Source organism: Scleropages formosus, chromosome 8, assembly GCF_900964775.1.
Source record: "Scleropages formosus chromosome 8, fSclFor1.1, whole genome shotgun sequence".
Lineage (NCBI taxonomy): Eukaryota > Metazoa > Chordata > Actinopteri > Osteoglossiformes > Osteoglossidae > Scleropages > Scleropages formosus.
In genome coordinates, this window is record NC_041813.1 from 28779893 (window position 1) to 28795684 (window position 15792).

Sequence of the window (15792 nt, forward strand, 5' to 3'; positions counted from 1 at the left end):
TGGGTTTTTTTCATTTCTCGCGGATGATGGATTAACTATTCGGGTTAAACAGGTGTAGAAAAGCCTGAATTGCCTGAAATTTTCAGCTAGGTAGCAATACCACATTACCACCTAAAAATGACCAGAAAGGCAAACGGGGAATAATAAATAATAAATAATGAAGTCGTGAATATGGTGAAAGAGCAGGGCTCATATGATATAGTCCCTGTATCATAAGAGCTCAGAAAGTGGCGGGTGTCACGCGGAACACAGGGAGCCGGGATGGTTGAACCCAAGTGCAGCGTTGTGTGTCAGAAGTTGAGGGAAGAGGCGAGTTCTCAAAACCAAGGACAGGCGAAGGGTCGGTCGATCGGCGAACGGGACGGGAACGAGGATCCGTGGACGTAGTCAGAGAACGAAGCAAGGAGTCAAAAAAACCGGAGATCGTGGACAGAGCAAGAGTGTAGTAACACGAGGAAGGGCGGTTGTCCCAAACGAGATTCCGCAGCGGTACGGGAGCTGAAGAGGGTCTTTATGAAGCGAGTGATTATTCATGAGTTAGTGCGGAGTCAGGTGTTGTTGCTTGTGCTGTGGGAGTGGACGTGACAGCAGGTTCTCTCACATGCACGCGCACGCACACACGTGGGAATACTTCAGACGCACCCATGCGCAAGACCTCACCTGTGCTGTTGCTTGGTGACGTAGTCAGATTCCATGATGCCAGAGAGGCCAAAGAACGAGCTTTAAAAAAAAATTAAAATAATGTTAATTATTTCATGAAAGTTTAAAAGTAACACATTAAAGTATTAAGTACTTTTCCTTTTCAGCAATGCCTGCCCCAACCCTGCTGTCAATCTTAGAGTGTATATAAATGCCCACTAAGCTTCATGCTCCCACACATGCTTTTTTAGCCCCGTCGCCACCAGCACACCTTCCGTCTCTTTTTTTATCCAAAGGTGTCCCGTGTGAGGGCCTCGCCAACCTCGCTCGACGCCAGGTGCAAGCGCTCCCGCGGACTATAATCCAAAAATACTCGGAGCATTTCCCAGAATTCACGATCAGTCTAAAATTTCAAACTACTGCTCTTAATTTGTGTCTGACATGCACGTTTTGAAATATATGCTCCTCTCCTGCTCTTTTCTTACATTAAATAAATTGTGCATGATCCTCATCAAAGTACTATTTTTAGTAGGGTACAATCAAATTTGCATAACATTTCGCATTCACCGCGCCATCAACCTCCTGTCCTCCCCACCCAGATCACCCAGACCCATCCCTCAAAGACTGCTTTTAATGCTTTGATGTGCACCTGAATAATTCAAGAGCTGGGAAATTAATCTCCATGCAGGCAAGACTGCCACGGGGAACATTTTACCAGCGTTTGACTGTACCGTCAGCAGTACCAACATGTCATTCAAGGAATTTTCTCAAATCCTTTTTTTTTTTTTTTTAAAAAAATACTGGTGTTCTTTTCCCCTAGGGAAGGAAATCAAAGGACGTTCCGAATATCTTGCTCTAAAAAATTTAATTGAATTTTGAATAAATCACAGCAGCTCTAATGACAGCCAATCTTTTCATGATTTGTTGTGCTCAACATGTAAAGATCACCTGGAAACACCCTTGAGCGCTACCTGGCTGTGGTATTATAGGTCAAAACAAACAACGAAGCAGGGTTTTGCTTCTCAGCTTCTGGTACCGTTGGACATCTACAGCCACGTGCGATTCTACGGCCTTCTATTATTGATGTCGCCATACAAGTTGTTCATCTGTAAATATTAATATAACCTTCCACTCCTTGAAATGCATGCGAACGGACAGGAGGGTGCTTGGAGGACCGAGCGCTTGTCCTCGTTGACGGTCATGCTGTTCAAGCAGCACTTTGCACCAAGTACCCACCGGCTGCTTAGCGTACACATGTCCAATAGCAGCCTCCAATGGACGGTGATCAAAAATCATCACCTTTTCATAGCCTTGCACTTTAATTTAATCAATTTGAAGCACTCTTCCCAATGGCATGGCAGCCATTCCTGTAGCCAAAATGTGCTGCTCACTGTGATGCATTTTCAGTGCTAAGAAAAGAACGGTTTGTGTTTTGCAATTCAGTATATGACCCACTTTCCCTAAAGGGCCCTAAAGTGCAATAAAATAAAGTAAAAGAGAAGACGAAACCTCCATATGAAAAAACGAACTTTATCAGATAAGCGCAGTCCAGAAAGTCAGTAGGTGGTTTTGTTCAAATATGCTACTTGAAAAAGAGGAGCAAAAATAAGTTTTTTCAATATTACATCCAGGGACATGGAAAAGAAGAGTTGAGCACTCTTGGACTTTACTGGTACAAGGTTTTTCTACTCATGGGTACTACAGTAGGTTCTTCCCTGGGTCTCATATCTTCAAACCCCGAGTGTTTAGGCCGCCCGATGCCCCTAATATTTGCAAAGTTCATTTCCTCAACAACTGCGCCAAATATGGTTCCTGAATATGTGCCGAGCAAATCACGGAAGCGGTCATCGTGGTAAATCTGCAGGCAGACATCTCAAGAGCTACAGGCCAGGTGCAGATTCTTGCCGAGACACGGGATCTGGATCCCGAACCCTATTCTTGCACAATGGCTCTGAATTCTGGTTCTTGTTTCAGCCAGACTATTAAATTAATTAAAAGTTTTATTACATTGATTCGAAACAACGACCTGAGTGGTACAAGGCACAGATCCTTTTCTTAAAGTATTTCAGAAACTGCGAAATATGTACCTTTCGCTTGTTTGGCTGCATTTGTGCACCTCAAACCAAAGTGTACATCTTCTTCAGCATAATTAGTCAAGCATTTCTGAGATTTTCTTTAGAAACCATATTCTGTTAGGGAAGGATGTCACGTGGGAAATTAAATTAATTAAAATTTTAATGTTTTGCGTTGAAACACCCCATGCCCTACCCATGAAGGACATGGCCATATCTTTGGGATTTATCATCAATATGAACACAAATTCATGTCTTATGTACAAAAATGTCACGGTTAGAATTGAATCAAGAGCTCAGTGATGCCTGTTTGGTTAAGACTGAAGTTTGGCTGGACTGAAACGCGCCCCCAGCAGAGACTGTGCTCCGGAATCATTAGATTTGAGGCACCGAGTGCGAAAGGAGCGCGGCCAGCAGGTCCTGTCCTCGTTCTTCAAACCGTCCGCTGTTGGATCACCTTCCCTGCTGCTCCTCATCGGCTCCCCCGAAATCCCTCCCTTCGTTAAGGAGCAGAACGCAGGGGGGCGATCTCCTGGAAGTCCGAGCGAGCTTTTCTTTGAACCGGCCCACGCGGCACATGGGCGCACGGGCACGGGCTGTCGAGCGGAGGCTCTCCCTCCTACACGAGCTGTAGGCCATGTCGGCGAGCGGGCTCTCCCGACCACCTGCCCCCCATCACCCGCCGCTATTAGTGCCTCTCCAGCCCGTTCGCTTGCAGAATCGCTCATTAGAGAAACACAGGAGTACTTAAAAACTTCCAAGTGCCTATTAGCTAATGGTCCGGCGAACACGCTGTCAACCAACACTTTACAAATAAAATTTAGCTAATAAAAATATACACGCGGAATTAAAAGCAGCTACAAAAACAACGGGGGAACGGAGGGGATACGTGAGCCTGTTGCAGATGTTGCAGCTGTTAGATGAAATGTATTAATGGGCAGGACACATGGTGGGAGCGTTCATACTTCAAACAGACACGTAAGGGCTTTATTTAATCCCAAAGGAAATTGCAGAAATTTAAAGCAGAATAACTGGAAAAAAATAATTTCCCATGTATCTCCTCTACGCGTTTCTCTGCACTGGCTTCCTATAGCTGCCCGGATCAGATTTAAAACCCTGATAATGGCCTACAAATGTATCAACAGAACTGATCCCAGCCATTTACAAGACTTGATCAACCGCTACACCCCAACCGGACCGCTTCGCTCTTCCGCATCTGGCCGCTTGGTGGTCCCGCGCACGAAAGGTTCCGGTTCCGTTGTGGTGGAACGACCTCTCCCCCTCTCGCTCAGAACTGCTGAATCTCTGCCCACATTTAAAAAGGGTCTGAAAACTCACCTCTTCCAGACTCGCTTCACCCATTAAGCTCGCGTATGGTGTAAATGTCCATGCACCACAACTTAATGATTGTGCCCAGATAACCCTTTACACAGCCGCTACTCCTGTATTGTACATAAATGTTTGCGTCTCTCAAAAGAAATAAAAAATTGTAGGAATGTGATCAGGATTCGTCTATCCCAAGTTTTATGCAGTTACTCCTGTGATGGACATCGGTGCATACAGTGGAAAGAAACTAACTTAATCACACGTCTGCAACTATGTCTCTCTTTTAGATGCACAAATTGTATTTCTCAGATGTACGTCGCTTTGGAGAAAAGCGTCTGCCGAACGAATAATTGCAAATGTATGTGATGCTCATCCTGACACTCTCTAACAAACATTCTCAATGACAAATGGCTTTCAACAATGCCTCTTCTTCAAGGTGGACCGAAATTAACGGCATTACGCGCTGCATGTCTCCAAATATTTATCCTGAATAGTTAACGTTATACCAGACTCGCGGATTTAAATGTCACAGGTAATACATCAGTCTCCCTGAAAAAGGAAAAAGAAATTCTGCAGCTGCGATGAATCACTGTCGCTCTTCTGAGTTCAAGGTGCAGTGGCATTCATATTTTTTTGTGATGATTAAAATAATTGTTGATGAGCAGCGCACTTTGCGACTCCATTGAGGATGCAGGTGTTAATGCATGCGATGTATTACTGTTAATTACAGCTTGATCTTAATGGGGACGTGCTGTTGCAGCCGAAACCAGAGCAGGTAGGAGAGGGCATTTGGAAAATTCAATGCTGCCCCAGGTGTTGATTTGAAAGACACCCGCGCAATAACAGAATGAACACATGGAGCACCGACGTGAATTGAAACCCTTCAATTTGTTACTGCAGCTGAAACGAGGAAAAATCTGAATCGCTGAGAATGATGGGCTAGAACATGTCATCTCTACATTAAATAGTGTATTTAATCCAGGGCAAAATGTGTTGCTGAAGTTGGCGAATGATGGAAGTCCACACTTTCCATAGGTATACGTCCTCTTAAATGGTCAAGTTACCCTAATTTGACCCCCCACGATATGTGTACATCATCACGGGGTGCTCATGCTACTTTGTATAACCACTCAGTGCCTGACAAGTGGTACACCACTGGTAATTTTGTGGTACAGTTTTCCAAATGGCAATAATTGTGGGAGGAATAGCAGCCCAACCACTGAGTGATAACATTCCTAGGCTTCAAGAGTATTTTCTTCCAAATTCTGCTCAGAAAAGAGTGTAAAGAAAGCATGGCAAAGAACTGAGATGCAAAGCTTTTCAATGAGGTCGTGCTTCGGACTTGGACTTAATGTCTGGGTAATTAGCCATTAAGGGTGTGCAATGCGTCCACGGTGGCGCGGTGAGTAGCGTCGCCTCCTCCCGGCACCACGTGGGTTCAGTCCCCGCTCAGTCTGTGCTGAGTTCGCCCGTTTTGATGCAAAAGTGTGGGTTTCCTCCGAAAGACATGCGGTTCCGGTGGATCGGTGACTCTAATGGCATGGTGGCACAGCGAGCAGTACTGCTATCTCACAGCGCCTGGGTGGTGCGAGAGGATATGGGCTCGATCCCTGCTCGGCATGTATAAAGTTTGCATGTTCTGCCCGTGTTTCTGTGGGTTTCCTCTGGGTGCTCTGGTTTCCTCCCACAGTCCAAAGACATGCTGTTCAGGTTCACCCCTAGTGTGTGAGTGACAGAGAGAGTGTGTTCTGCTGATGTATGGATGAGTGACCCAGTGTAAGTAGTGTATCTAGCAGTGTGAGTCACTGTCGTGAATAAGGTGTGTGGGCTCATAACACTACATAGAGTTCATTGGAAGTCGCTTTGGAGAAAAGCATCTGCTAAATAAATGTAAATTATCCCTTGTGCCCAGTGGTTGTGGAGTTTGCTCTAGATCACTGGGACCCAGCTCAGGATAAGCGGTTCCTCAGATTCAACGGATGGCTATACAGTCTAGATTGTTCAGAAGGGACAGAGGCCACATCCCTCTCGCAAGGCTGACCTTGTCTGTATCTGCAAACTCTGTATCCGAGGCGACGGCGTGTTTGTTTTTGTGCTGTTTGTTTGACCCGACTTCTAAATTGGCCAATTTAAAAAACGAAAGCTCGCCCTTCGGTTGGACATCCAGTGGCGGACATTCCCTGACGTTTCATAAGGCCGTCCGTTTGTTTGTCGTGGAACTTGGGGGGGAAAATACGAAAACTCGATGTTTGCCTGTTTAACCCCTGGACAACATCATCCCTGTTCCCTCTACGAGTGTGCTTGTCTCTGAAAACGCTGCCTTTCCATGTAAGGAGAAACAAAGTAAATTTGATATTCAAATGAAAGGTTCACGACACCGAATGCGCCTTTCCGTGAGAAAGCAGCCGAAGCCTTTTTGATAAATAAAGAAGCTCTCTGGGATTTTGAGCAACAGCACAAAGGGTTTTCTGTGCCACATAAATGGATGTATCCAGTGACAAAAAATGCACATTTTGAAATTCCAGAGCAGCGTCAGGGCTGCAGAACTCCACGTGTGACCTGAGTCCAACCTCGTAGGATCATTGCAGAGAAACCTGGAGAAACCACGAGGGTTAAGAGGCTACGTAACCAAGGAAAACAGGAAAGCCCAGGAGGAATACAACGGTCCCGATGAAGTGAGGGGTGCTGAAGACAGTCTTTTATTCCTTTAGGATGGAACATCAAGCCATCCTCACCACCGATGGCCAAAGTGGCCGCACTGCACATTGAGCTTCTTCTACACTCGTTCAAGATTGCAAAGGAGACGTTTTCCCATCTTCAGTTATTAACTTGTAATAGAGGCTCAAAAAATGTGATGCAGGGAAGTGTTTATCCCGAGTATTTTACGTGTGAGTGTTTACACTCGGGTGCTCAGAAATCCATACCTCCGATGCATTCAGCGTCACTCACATGCCCCCTATTAATTACCGTGCGGAATTGAAATAGCCTGTTCGCGTGTCACTTTTAATTTGCTACCTGTCTCTTTTACAAGTCTTTAAAAAGATAAATAAGAGAAGGAAAATCAAGCCGGAAATTTACAATGCAAAGGGGAGTGTACCTGTGACAGTTTTTCATTGATAACTAACTTATATTCTGTATTTATCAAAGTTTCTCGTCATTTTTTTCCTTTGTTCTCAGTTTAGTTGAAACTGTGTAATACATATTGTTATCAACGTGTGTTACCTTGTCAGTGTGCTCAGAGTCTTTCTACTCTGAAGAGTGTTATATGATGAACTCTGTTGTGTTGTGTTTCCACAATCAGCTATGTGCTACCTGACAGCATCTCTTGCCATCCCATCCTGGAATCATCATAGCAATCTTGCTCTTGTGGGGGGTCTATTTGTGTGGGGCAGGAACGTAAAAACCTCTCTCGGCTTCATTGAATGGGCGCATATTTACTTTGTAACGTGTGACATGATCTTGGCGTGATCGTGATCTTTTGGCGTCACCTTAACCCCAACTCCCTGCTTAGAACCACAGCTGAACCTGGCATGGGATAGTTAGGAGGAGACGAGAGATTAGGACTTTAGAAGACGGACTTGAAGGGAACGTTTGATTTTTCTTTCGGAGGGGAAATGTTGGACAACTCTACTCTGCGACTCATGTGTGAACTTAGCGTGTTCCTGGACTTTGGGAGTTTTATGGTAAAAGTTTAAGTTTGGTTTAGTCCTGTGTTCTTCACTGTCATTGGAATCTCAGTATTTATTTTTCTTTTTTTAGGGAAAGTCATTTGAGTTTTGTTTGCCTTATTTAAAAACACGCACGCACGCATGCACACATTATCTTAAACCGCTTGTCCCAAGCAGGGTCGCGGGGAGCCAAAAGCCTATCCTGGCAACGCAGGGAGTAAGGTTGGAGGGGGAGGGGAAACACCTAGGACAGGACGCCAGTCCATCGCAAGGCACCCCAAGCGGGACTCCAACTCCAGACCTGCCGGAGAGCAGGACCCGGTCAAGCCCACTGCGCCACCACGCCCCCCCCAGTATTTAAAAACAGGAACAAAAAATAAGTAACTCCACCCACCACTGTTGTCCACCCCTTGAAACCAACACAACCCAAATATGCCTTTACTCGGTCGGCCTCACAATGCCTCTAAAGTCTAATTCAGTTTAGACCTATACACGTATGTCACACAATTGTTATTGGATAAAACGTCAGTAAGGAGAAATGAAAGGATGAAAATTTCTTGAAATCCTCACAATTCCTACAATATGCATTGTTACAATTTTTTTTTCCTCTTTGACAACTTTTTCACTTCCTGACTCCTTTTAAAAGCTTTCCCAGTATTTCCAGTTTTGTTTTGCTATTTTGCGATTGCTATTAGTTGCGTGAGTAGCCACCAGTAACTGAAAACAAGAAAAACACAGTACCCAAACATGAGAACAAAATGAGATGAAATTGGGAACTTTTCATAAAAAAGTTGGCAGTATGTGCTTTTTTTTTAAAAAAAAAAAAAAAAAAAAACAAAAATTAACATTTTACAAGAGGTGAAACACAGCTACTGACACAGAGAAAATTTACAGTTCATAACACTTTATACAAAAACAGTCCCCAACCCTCCCAGGCACACTAAGTGTAAATAACAACTGACAAGTGAAAAATATGAAAATAAAGGAAAAACTGCATAATCGGATAAACAAGGAGTGAGAAATATGAATAAAAATTTTCTGATTCCAGGTTGTAGTGGAAAGCATATCTAAGTATCTCCTGGGTCTGACAAATCTGTGTTTTCAATGTATGAGGACAGACATTGGCAAATACCAAACAATTCCATGGAGGAGTCCTGCATATGTATGTCTAATCTTTTCAAGCATCAGAAAAAATCCATCAAGTCTCTGACCCAATGTAAATGAGAAAGAGGCACCATTTTTCCAAAACTTCAGAATGAGATAATGTGCCGGTAGAAAGGTGATTAAGTGACCGTGTGTGGATCAATGCGTGGTAAAGTGGGCATTGTGGTTTGTGGTACTGGGAGAATATGTGGAAAATGAACGGAAACTGAAATGTTTTTTGAACTGAGCTCAAATTTTCAGAATATTTGTTACTACATGAATGGAGCTATAATGGGTCCTGTGGAGAGGGAGAGCGGCACGTGCTGGGGCCAGGAGTGGAGTGGATCCACTGAGTTGAGTACGGACGCAGGCTGGCCTGGTATGTTGTAAATGGTATTGGCGCTAGTAGCTGATACAATGGATGCTTACAGCCCAATAGTAGAACAAAAAGCCAAACCTCCCATTTGTTTGGTTGTTTGAAGGAAAGATCTATGCATAGGATGAAATTTTTAGTTACAGATGAACGAGGAAATCTTGGAATCAGTGCTTTGGAAGGGATACATCATAACAAAAAGAGGAATTTGGGAAGAATATTCATCTTGATGCCACTGATGTGGCTGACCATAGATAGTGACAGACTTGACCAGCAGGCTAAGTCAAATTTCACTCGATCTAGCAGGTCTGGAAAATGATTACTGAAGTGGTCCTTGCCATTTCTCATTACCCCTTCTGATTTGTAAAACTGAGATCATCTACTTGGGCATATAGATAAATGTCAAGAAATTCAGATCTGCTGCAATAACTTTGATGGGTAGTAACTCACCCTTATTTAAACTGATTACACCCTGACCACCTTCGATAACATTAGAGATAGACGGAAGAATTCGATATACACTGTAAGAGATTGTCAGCATGCAAGGAAACCTTCTGAACCCTTCTGAACCACTCCTTGGACTATTTGTTTATCATGTGATGGTATTGCGACTACTATGATTGCAAAGGTCAGCAGAAGTGAGTACAGAGGACAGCCTTTTCCCATATAATGAAATACATGCAAAATTATAGTTCAAACAGAGGCTACAGGAGAACTATACAGTTTAATCCATGAGATAAAGAAAGAACTTCTCCAGGCAGTAGAACGGATAAATCCTTTCTATACAGCTGAACACTTTGTCTGCATCCATTGATATAAGAACATTGGGTGTTACATACAGCCCTTAATACAAGATCCTAAGCAGATGTTGAATATTGAATAAGGAATGCCTTTCCTTTGTTAGTCTGGTTTGATCTGGTACGGTAACTGAAGGAAGAACAGCTTTGAATATTCTTGAGTTTTAGCTTAGACTTCAACATCGATAAGGAAAGACTTGGGGTGATGGAAGCGACAGGCTAAAAGGGTCTTTGATTTTCAGTAATTACAGACTGATAAAGAGCGGGAGGAAGTGTCTTAGATTGAAATGATTGAATAAACATTGAGTGTTAGAGAGTAGACAGCTGAGCCATCGAGACCTTATAAAACTCAAGGGGAAAATGATCCTGACATGAAACGTTCCTGGAGTGGACTTTCTTCATCATCTCCGCCACTTTAGGAATGAAGAGAAGCCCATCAAGACTAGTTTGAAGGTCCCTTAACAGAGAAGGGACCTTAAGCATGAATACAATTGTGTCCGGAGGCATATGGGCACTAATGGATTTTGGAGTGTAGAACTTGACACAAGATCTGTGTTGACCAGAGCATTCTCTCTACAAAGTCCTGAAATTGTTGCCTGTGGCAGTTAAAGGCAACAGGCAAAAAAAGTTAAGCGGCTTTGTTCTCCTGTTCAGAATACATGGAATGTTTTCAATAGGTGTCTCAACTTCATGGGCACCAAGCAAATCGAATTCTGTTTTCAGCCTCATAGGCTGATTGAGTGTGGGAGCAGTAGCATACTGTTGGTTTAGTTTGCTAAGCTCCTTTACCCTTTCCCTTTCGCAGTTCTGTTTATGGCCAGAATATGAGATTATCTGCCCTCATAAATGCGCTTTAATCGTTTCCCGGAGCGTGGCCTTAGAGATGTAGTCTGAAGAATCGGTATCGAGAAAAAAATTAAATCTGGCTGCTTATAAATTTGAACAAAGTGTTGGTCGGACAGCAATAGGGATTCATTTGCAAGAAGTGTCTGATATAATCTGGTCCCGCGAACTTCAATTCCACGGCAACTGGAGTGTAGTCTGAAATAGTTCACAGTTGGACAAATGGAATTAAGAAACATTCGACATGTGACGGACCTGGGGGGGGGGGGGTCCCTGCCAGTCAGGTTCATCTGTAACACCAAGATCTAAAAGGGCTGAGGCCATGTGTTGGGTCTCTAGGGCACTGACAGTGTTATTTAGACAGCAATCCCATTATAAGACGATCACTGTTTTTCAAGTAAGAAGAGATCAATTCTGTATAGTACATCTTTATTGTGCATGTTTAAATAATTTATTCAGAGTACATATTATGAATAATTAACGGATGACCTATGTATAGTCATTACTGATGGGTGTAATGACTTCTTAATTAGGATCGAGAAGTCATTACACTGATCAGTAACGAATGCACGTAGGTGCTTCCACAATATCTGGGCATACGAGCAGTTCCAAAACAAATGACGAGGATTTTCCAGGCCAGCTATCGTGAAAAGCAGCAGTTTGCGTTTTTGCATTTTTTATGATAAAAGTTATCTGGATAACATCTAAAATTGAATTTATGTGAAACTTCCCTGATCTTATTTGCAACCAAACATTTAAATGACACTGACCGAACATTTTTCCAGTGCATAACCATTATTTTTCCCATTGGTACAACTACTGACCATACTGAGAAGTATATAATGGAGCAAAATGTTCTGTTAAGAAAGCAAAACACAAAAGATTGGGTCACACACATACTGAAAATTCAAAACTGATAAACACAACAGTAGTCCAAGCAATTTTTTCAGGGACTAGAACATTAAAGAGATTCATGCAGATAATAAATTATTAGAAATTAGCAAAGAGTGGAAACAGCAATTAATAATTGCCAATTATTGTTAAATGCTGGGTTTGTGGTTGGTTGCTCTTTGCCCAAGCAGGTTGTGTGTGTGTGTGTGTGTGTGTGTGTGTGTGTACCCTTGGTCCGATTATTTACCTTGTTCCATGAAATTTTGAGTCACACGACATTGTACCGACCCTATTTATTTAGGTGATTCATTAACATCTGGACACTAAATTTGAACGCTAAGCTAAATTTCCCATATAATGAATAAAAGAAACTATTAATCTCAGAGGGAGATTTGCTTTGAGGGCAGCAGTATACAATGTACAACATACAGCATATATTCTACATACAAACACGTGACATGTATACATAAATACACGTGTAGAGTAACCAAACGTACAAATAAGTTATCAAGTCAATGAACAGGCAAGGAGATGCCAGAGAGGAGGAGTGGAGTGAATGGAGATGATTGAGGTGGGGTGGTGCAAGGTGTGGTGGGACACACAGAAATCTCAGTACCACTCGGTCAGCAGAAGGTCATTCAACCCCCAGTCAGCATGAGGACTCAACTGTAGAGCCCAAAGGCTGCTGCTAGAAATGCCCGCAACTGGAATAATATAATAAAGCTGTGGGGTACAGCTTTTCATTTCAATAACCACGATGCACTATACACGTGTCGGTTTTACTAAAAAGATTTTATTGTATGGGTCTTGGCATAACAATTTTTTTTTAAAGAGTTTTAATCTAAATGGAAGTGGGGTTTTTTTTAAATTAATGCAACACAATAGTACAAAAGACGGCAACCAGTAGGAAATCAGTATTAAGATACAATGAAAGAGAGACAAAAGGAGCCTGGAAAATACAAATTACAAATACAGACTACAGTTTAGATGAAAATGTTGAACGACTTAGAATGTAATAGTTCTCATTGCTTTTTTATTAGTGGAGTCTTGGATAGTAGTAACGTACTGTTTGATTTCATCAGAGAGCACCAGAAAGTGAGGGTCCTTATTAGAGAATTTGCATTTGTGGATGTGAAATTTAGCGAACAAATTAGATTGATTAAATGAAATTATTTGTTTTCCTTGTTGCAGCAATCAGAAACCAAGCAGCACATTTTCCCCACAGTAGTGACAATGGTTTGCGATGATGAAAATTTACATTGGAGAAATTTAGCAGTTTTTGCCAGTGTGACAGTATATGAGCGCTGCCAGAATAAGTGTGGAACAGATTCATATTCCTCTTCACAGAATAGGCAGTTTGTGTCAATGTCTTTTTTGAATTTCTGAAGGTAATGACTGAATGGAGAGATGACTGGAGATGTTTTTGACAGCTGGAGGTGTCCAACTTCTGCTGTCTTGGTACGTCAGTTGTGATCCATAGATTAAAAACACACGGTAAGAAACACGGTTACAACGGTACAGTATTGGAATAGTTGCGATGACAGTGACTTAGTGATGTTCAATAATATGTTGAAGATGAATAAATGTAAGAAAAACTTCACAATGAAAGGAATAAAACCAGAGGAAAAAGCCCCCGGTGACACACTGCACAATTGTGTGTTTTTAGCAGCGAAATAAAACGTTTAAATACAGGATCGTGAGTTGACACGTCTACGCCGGTATCGTTCCCGGACTGGGAACAAGTTATTGTTGGAAATAAGATTAATTTCCAGTGAATGTGTGGAACAGGGGATATCTTAAGAGTCAGGTTTTACAGTCCCAGCAGTTCAACTTTGGAAGGTTCTTCTACTCTCTTGGATCACGACACTAATTTTATTACCAAGAAGCTCTTCCCTCAAGTTTGTCTTTCACAGAAAATTGTACAACAGCTCAATATTGTTGGCATACTTTGAGTAATATTGTGTAAAAAAAAAAAAAAAAAAAAAAGTAATCTAAAATCCCTGCTCGTTTTAAGACCCCCCCCCCCCCCCATTATTAGTTTTATGAACAACACTGTGCACGTAAATAAATACAACAAATGTAAAAATATAGAACAAGGGCAAAAGGTCAACAGGTTGCAGTCTTTCACAGGTATCGTCACGTACTACTGACTCATAAATAGGAACAAGGGGTCCCATATTTTCCAGATTTCCATACAATTGCGGGCAGATCAGATGTTAATTTTTCAAGTGGAAGAAAATGAAACACTTTCGATTTTTCGAGAGGGAACTTCTGCTGTGGACCATAGTATGAAAACACATTTCGTTGCCAAGCCTGTAAAGAGTGCCATGTTCCGTGTCCGGATGAGAAAGGACGGACCCAAGAGCAGGGCGAACTGGAAGTTTATTAGGGAAATCCAGAAGTCGTAGTCTCAGACAGGCAAGGGTCACCGAGGGGCTAATGTCGAGCAAGGGGATGATTCAGGAAGCGAGGTCGAGAGGAAGGCGAGGGGCCGGTACACAGGAAAGCCAACCTGGTAGGATCGGAGAACAAGGAATTGGGAACACAGGGCGAGGAGCGAAGGCAAGGAACGATGGACAAGGAGCAGAGAGTAGTAGAGCAAGTGTCTCATGGGAAGCTTGGGTGCAAGGCGAACAAGGTTCCGCGTCAGACTTGGTTTCGTCGTTGCCTTTTATGCTCCCGGCCTGGCTGGTTCCCAAGTGCAGCTCGTTGTGCCGGTAAGCGCTGGCGTGGCAAAGAGTAATCGATCTGCTTTCCACAACTGTATCAGTAAGACAATTTGAGTTGTGGGGGATTAAACAGGAGGACAAATCACTGCTTTAAGTGTTTTTTGAATAGTTGAATGAATCCCATTTCTGTAAGATTGTATCCTGTCACATTCCCAAAACAAGGGTGTCAAAGTCCAGGAACTCGATGAAGATGCGGTGGAATAAGAAAAAGCCTATAAATGAACTAGAAGTTTTTTTTTTTTTCTGAATTCTGGATCTTTCAGAAGAGATTCTCCCTCTTCCCTCATCTCACGGCTCCTGGGTGGTGCGAGAGGACATGGGTTCGATCCCCGCTCAGTCTGTGTGGTGATTGCATGCTCTGGTTTCCTCCCAAAGCCCCAAGACATTCTGCTCAGGTTCACCCATAGTGTGTGTGTGTTCCACTGATGTCTGGACGAGTGACCCGGTGTAAGTAGTGTATCTAGCAGTGTAAACCACCGCGGTGAATAAGGTGTGCGGGTTCATAACACTACATAGAGTTCATTGGAAGTCGCTTTGGAGAAAAGCGTGTGCTAAATAAATAAATGTAAGACAGAAACCACTCTGTTCTCAAACCAGAGTTGAAAAATACAGTGGTTCTGATATCGTTTCTAAATGGCCACATGAATGCAGCAAAATATTGGCTCTTATTTAGCAATTGCTAAATCTAAAGTGTATATCTGTAAGGGTTCGATGAGTAAAATCATTTTGGTTTTAGCCATAAATCCCATGCTTGGCAGCAATTAATTAAACGAATGCATATTGCCATAAGGCTGTTTGTCTCAGCTCAGCCCACGAGGAATGTTTTGTTCATTTTTATTTTATTTATAGAGTAGAGACATTCATTAAAAAAAAATACCAGAGGGGATTTTACAGCTGGAAAGGCCATAGAGGCCAAGTTCAGAACTCAGTCCCTAGTAGCACAGACAGATCATTAGCAGTTGCACTAGAAGAACTACGATAGTTGGTGTGGAAAGTACAGATAACCTAGTGATAGAAGAGTGCCTTATTGTCAGGCCAAAACTATATTGAGGGCAGTCTGGCCTCCAGCAAAGAGAAGATATGGAGCAGGAAAGTACTGGAAGAATCAGAGGAAGCAGGATGCAAGATTCCACAGATATGGGTCACAAATTTCTTAAGGATGTGGGCTTATAACCCGGTTGCTCATTTAAGTCGTACGAGGAGCCTGCTGTTGTATCCTGGAATAGATCTCAGTTGCTGAGAACTAAAAGGAAAAGTGTCACTTGATGGCTTTTTGGTGGAAACGGCGGCCGGGTAACAAATAAGAGGGAA

At 42.7% G+C, this 15792-nt stretch overlaps 1 protein-coding gene across 1 annotated transcript in view; it reads right to left on the minus strand.

The window, feature by feature from the left end:
- The window catches only part of crhr1 (corticotropin releasing hormone receptor 1), a 76736-nt gene that overhangs the window by 37767 nt on the left and 23177 nt on the right, over positions 1-15792 (minus strand). Inside the window, exon 3 of the mRNA XM_018764647.2 lies at positions 661-720. Coding sequence (XP_018620163.1) covers positions 661-720 — 60 coding nt within the window. The remainder of the gene's footprint in view (positions 1-660; positions 721-15792) is intronic.